Source organism: Anolis carolinensis, chromosome 5 (genome assembly GCF_035594765.1).
Source record: "Anolis carolinensis isolate JA03-04 chromosome 5, rAnoCar3.1.pri, whole genome shotgun sequence".
NCBI lineage: Eukaryota > Metazoa > Chordata > Lepidosauria > Squamata > Dactyloidae > Anolis > Anolis carolinensis.
Window position 1 is genome coordinate 140,031,056 of NC_085845.1, and position 5,532 is coordinate 140,036,587.

The following is a 5,532-nucleotide window of genomic DNA, read 5'->3' on the forward strand; positions in this document are numbered from 1 at the left end:
AATAAACCATGTTTCCAATGATGCATTTTAATATATATATATTAATACATGGTTAAAGAAAGGGGCCCACACTTCGCCTTGTGTATTCAGTTAAAGATCCAGGCACAGAGATGCTTATTATCTCTGTTTTTCAGAAGTCTTAAGCATCCGGCCCCATGCCACTGAAAATATGCATATCCTGATTGTCAGAAGGATCAATAAACAGGCACATATTTTCACTTTTCTATTTAGTTAGATATATATATATCATTAGAAATCTTATGAGTGTTCATTAAATGTACTTCTAAAGGTAAGCCCCTCAAATAAAAAACACAATGAGCATTATGTTGTTTTTAAATCCATTTTATTTTACCCATTTTAAAATAATCTTCTGGTAAATGGGGCATGTTGGGTTATAAGGTCGTATTTCTAAAGGAATGTAACACTTAAAGATCCAGGCACAGAGATGGTTATTATCTCTGTTTTTCAGAAGTCATCAGCATCTGTCCATGGCATGAACACTGAAATATGCATTTCCTGTTTTGTCAGAAGGATCAATAAACAGGCACGCATTTTCACTTTTCTATTTAGTTAGATATATATATATACATTAGAAATCTTATGAGTGTTCATTAAATGTACTTCTAAAGGGAAGCCCTCAAATAAAAAACACATTGAGCATTATGTTGTTTTTAAATCCATTTTATTTTATCCCATTATTGAAAGTACCATATATTTTATTTCAATGTAACACACTTTTTTGAATTTTTAAAAACAGTCATCAATAGCTGCAAGTTTTACTCTTTCTTAAAATTAGTTATAATAGGCCAAAATTTGACATAATGTTTGTATGGACGGTTTTTTAGCACAGTTTTGACTTGCTGCAGAATCTCCTGGTTGCAACTCTTCAATCCAGCATTTAGAACTTTAATAGCCTTATCAGTTTGGCCAATATATGTTACCAAATTCATAATGTAGTCCAATATTTCAGAGGTCATATACAGAGAGTTTTGACAGTAACCTATCAAAAGAAAAATATGAAGGGTATTTATGAAGCATAAATTTCCACAAATATCCTTCAATTTTTTGCTTAGGAATTTGTTGTTCCATAACACACATTCATGACTCATCTGATTCCCTGCAAAAATCTGACAACCCGGACACGCCTCAAATAATATTTCGTTTAAACAGTGATCTAATATCCCGTAAACGGTTGCTTTGGCGGTCTCCAACATGACCGTCTTCTGCTCTACATTCCCTGTTTCAGTCTTGACATCCAATCCAAGAATGCTTGACATAATCACATGGCCTGGGCGTTGAATAGCACTCATTTCAGGGGTCTCCTATAAATAACAAATTAATCAGATTTTAAAACACCCACATTCAGTGACTACCACCCCACCCATACATAAAACACATCCCTTCAAAACTCATACTTACTTGTAGCTGGCTTGATGCTACGCAGCATAGCTTCCAAATAGCAGCGATCGATGGTGACTTCACTTCTTCTTCTTTAGCTGCCCCTGATGAATTTTCTGTAACCCCCTAAAATGATTTAAAAGATAAGTGTAAGTGCTTTCAGTTCACAATTTTGCTCCTTGAAATAGACCCTTTCAACCCTAAGAGGGATCAGAATAATAGTTTTATGTTTTTTACCTGCTCAGAGGATGGTATTGCTGGTTCTGATGAAAGTGTTTCCAAAAGCCTGTTAGCTGATTCGGAAACCACCCGGTCTTCCTCACATTTTCTTTTAGCTAAATCACAGTCATCATCCTCATCAGAACTTGAACTTATGAAGCGTTTCCTGCTTTGGGATTCATCAACTGTTGAATCAGGTAGCTCTGAGGAAGAAACACTGGCATCTGATAATTCCATATTTTCCATTCCTCTGAAAGCAGTCAAGGGATGCACTAAAACTCACATGGAGTATTTATTCCTAAAAGCTCCGCCCTAATGGGCCCTCCCAGTATCACATGATGACCTTATGGGCCTAAATCCATTGGCTGTTGGTCACAGAGCACAGAGCTCACCACTAAGACCTAGCACACGGTCCTGGCTGCCCCATTTCCTCAAGCAGAGGGGTCAGTCTAGGCAAGGGGCCTTTCAGCCCATACGCATCACCATGAATGCCTCATTGAAACGTGTCTGTGCTTGCCCCACCACGTGGTAAGCTCCTGCAGTAGGAGTAGGGAACATGCACCATAGACATACCCATCACATGGGCGGCTTATGGTAGGGGTGGGGGTGGGGGGGGGGTGGGCTGTGGGCTGTGGGAGGGCTTCACCTCAGGGGGAAGGGTCTCCCGGGATTGCATTTCCTGTTTTTAGGAGGAGGGAGTTCCTCTTTTAGGAGGTGGCACTTCCTGCTTCAAGGGGCAGGACTTCCTGCTTCAAGGGGCGTGGCACCTGTCAAAAATGAGTTTGACGAGAGGTGGCCCCTATTACTACTCAGGACAGAATTACTAGTTCTGTCATTACATAGGAAAGGCTAGCAATGTGACTCTGTTCTTGCTTACTTGGAAGGAATATGTCAATGAGGCATATTCACAGGTATGTGTGAATAAGAATATAGATTGACTTAGTAGAAAAACATAATGGAACATTCGTCAAAACTCACAGAAATAAGATTTTCACCTGTTTTATTATGCAAAGGTTTCAATTAAACACTTGAAAAGTTAGGCAATAAATACAATAAACCTAGTGGAGGCTCTTTTTGAAACTTTCTTTGGTGTTGTTTTCAAGTAATGGCAATCCTATCAGAGGGTTTTCTTGGAAAGATTTGTTCAGAGGAGTTTGCCTTTGCCTTCCTTTGATGAGGAGATTGTGTGACTTGTCCAAGGCCATTCAGTGGGTTTCCATGGCTGAATGGGAATCCAAACCCTGCTCCCCAAAGTCATGGTCCAACACTCAAACTACAATACCACACTGGCCACTGATATACCAATGTTGGTCCTCCAGATGTTTTGGACCTCAAGCCCCAGAAGCCCCAGAGAGCTTGGCCAATAGTCTGGGATTCTAGAAACTGAAGTCCAAACCCCCAAAGTTGGAGAACCACTGTTTTCATATTAGGTTAGGTGACTCGTGTCCATCTAGATCAGTGGTTCTCAACCTGGGGTCCCCAGATGCTTTTGGCCTTCAACTCCCAGAAATCCTAACAGCTGGTAAACTGGCTGGGATTTCTGGGAGTTGTAGGCTAAAAACATCTGGGGATCCCAGGTTGAGAACCACTGATCTAGATGTTCTTGGATAAAATTAGTCATCAGTTTTTGCCTGCAGAGGATGTTGAGTTGCAGCCCAACAACACTTTGAAAACCACAAAATGTGTCCTTAGATTTGGTACATCTGCACTGTAGAATTAATGCTTTTGACACAACTTTGACTTCCATGTGTCAATTCTATGGAATCATGGGAAGCACCAGTACTCTTTGTGAGAGAGGACTAAGACTCTGCTAAATTACAATTCCCATGATTCCATAGTGTTGAGCCACGAGAGTTAAAATGGTGTCAAACTGCATTAATTCAATAGTGTAGATGCACCCTGTGCTAATTAAGAGACAAGCTAATAATTTGAATACATGAACAACTTTGTTATGACGTGATCCTTTTCGTATAGGTTTTATTGTATGAAAGCGTATGGGAAGATTGTGAATCAGGTCAGAAAGTTAAATCGACATAATTGGTTCTTTTTATGCTTTTCAAATTTATGCTAAAGGAAGAAAATATTGGTTTATCTTAAATTTATCTAGTAGGTATCTGGCTATTGGATGGGAAAAAAATGATTCATTATATTTGCAAGTTGCTGAGAGGCTAAGAAAACTTATCCAAGAGAAAAAAGTGTCAGAATTGAAAAAAAATCACAAATTATTTCAAAGAAGGAAAATAGTTTAGGTTTAAAGATACAGTTGCTGTTTTAACTAAGAAAGTATTCTTTCTCCAAATGTTTGTGACAGATTTGGCTTTTTATATCAGTTCCCCAGCTTTGGTGTCTGCTGCTCTCGTTCTGTTTTGACATATGTTTTGACATATGTCTCTTTTGTTGATGTATGATTTCATCTTTCTTTTTATATCTGTGAAAGTATGTTCATTTGTGTAAGCCACACATCAATGTTGCCGTCCAAAAAGAAATGTGTGTGCAAAGAAGCTGTATGATGCCCACCCAGCTCAGCTTCTTAAGAAGCGGCATTTTGTCTGAATAGAAACAGATGTTTTAAATAGTATTTGGATGTGCATAATATAATTCAAATTGTTTACTGTTAGAAGTATACTATACATGAATTGTTATTCAATTATATCTCTCTGCCACCATATATCAACAAAAGAGTATGACAGAGCTGAAAGCTGCTTCATTAGTTTTGACATCCAAGCACATTTCCTGTTCTTGAAATGTTTATATGTATATTTTAGCTCTTTAAAAGTGTGAAGTGTAATTTTGCAATATACTGTACATGTCAGTAGATAGGTACAGGTAAGCTTGAACTGCATTGGTGTCAACAAAATGGATAGTTCTCAACAGTAACTCTTTTGAGTTTGATAGGACTTGTTCCTAGGTGAATAGAAGTGGACTTCAAAGTTGGGCCCCACTTTTTAGTCTTGAAGTACCCCAAATCTCCTAACACTTTCCAATTTTTTGTAAAAAAAATGTATGGTGTAATGTTAAATAACTTTCACCTGGATATCATAAAATCCGCAAAGGCACAAATGCACCAAAAACACAACCCTCGTAACCCTCCATCACCATGCTTTTTCCACTCCAAAATGTGAAGAAATTTGTGGATTTCAGGAAATTAAAAAACACAATCAAATTATACTTGGTCTGTAGTAATTCGATAGGCTGCCTATAAGTGGAAAAGATGGGTTTGGGTGGGCTGTGGAGATAACAACTCCAGAAGCAACTCCGCTTGCTCCTGACACAAAAAACAAAACAAAAACAAACAAAAAAAACCCTTCAATTCAGCGCTGTATTTGTAAAGACTCCAAACACTGGTCTAAATCCTATTGGTCCTAATTAAAGAAGGTTAATCAGTGAAAGTTACATATCTTTTTGATTAACAAATTTTTCATTGATTCAGTGACCCTGCTCTAGTTATGATTAACAGTTGACTGCTACAGGCCATCTGAAGTCCTCTTCCAAGGCAATGTGGGTCACTACCTTTTCTGATGCTATCGTAGCATTGGCAAAGAGTTATTAAGTAAAGCCATTTCAAGGTATTGGGGGTCTTTTACACCTTGTTCCACAAGAGCTGAATCTAGGTCACTTCATAGCACACTGAGAATAATTTCAAAGCAATTTGCAGGTAAAATTACTTAGATCTGGTCTAACTTGTAAACCTGGCTCCTACTTGTCCAATATTATTGGGTTTTTAACTTGTACAGCTTGATGATGTGGACTAAATTTTTGGGGAAGTGGGAGCCCCCACATGTGTGGAAGATCCTTGCCTTTCCTGGCTTATCAAAGAGGCCAGAGAGGAATGACTGGATGGGTAATGGGAATGTCTAATGTAGACATGGGCAAACTAAAGCCTGGGAGCTGGATGCGGCCCCCGGGGTGCTCACC

The 5,532-nt window shown here is 38.6% G+C and overlaps 1 protein-coding gene across 1 annotated transcript; it reads right to left on the reverse strand.

Moving 5' to 3' along the window:
- Positions 1-665: 665 nt before the first annotated feature.
- Positions 666-2,123, reverse strand: LOC100558607 (uncharacterized). Its single transcript, XM_062982407.1, has 3 exons — positions 1,636-2,123; positions 1,420-1,524; positions 666-1,322 (listed from the first exon to the last, which is right to left on the reverse strand). The coding sequence occupies exons 1-3, from the start codon at positions 1,861-1,863 to the stop codon at positions 777-779; spliced, it is 879 nt and encodes a 292-aa protein (XP_062838477.1). The 5' UTR covers positions 1,864-2,123; the 3' UTR covers positions 666-776.
- Positions 2,124-5,532: the final 3,409 nt, after the last annotated feature.

Coding starts and splice junctions, on each gene's coding strand:
- LOC100558607 (XM_062982407.1), bottom strand. CDS start 1,863: ATGGAAAATATGGAATTATCAGATGCCAGTGTTTCTTCCTCAGAGCTA. Junction 1,525..1,635: donor CAATACCATCCTCTGAGCAG/GTAAAAAACATA, acceptor AAATCATTTTAG/GGGGTTACAGAAAATTCATC. Junction 1,323..1,419: donor TAGCATCAAGCCAGCTACAA/GTAAGTATGAGT, acceptor TGTTATTTATAG/GAGACCCCTGAAATGAGTGC.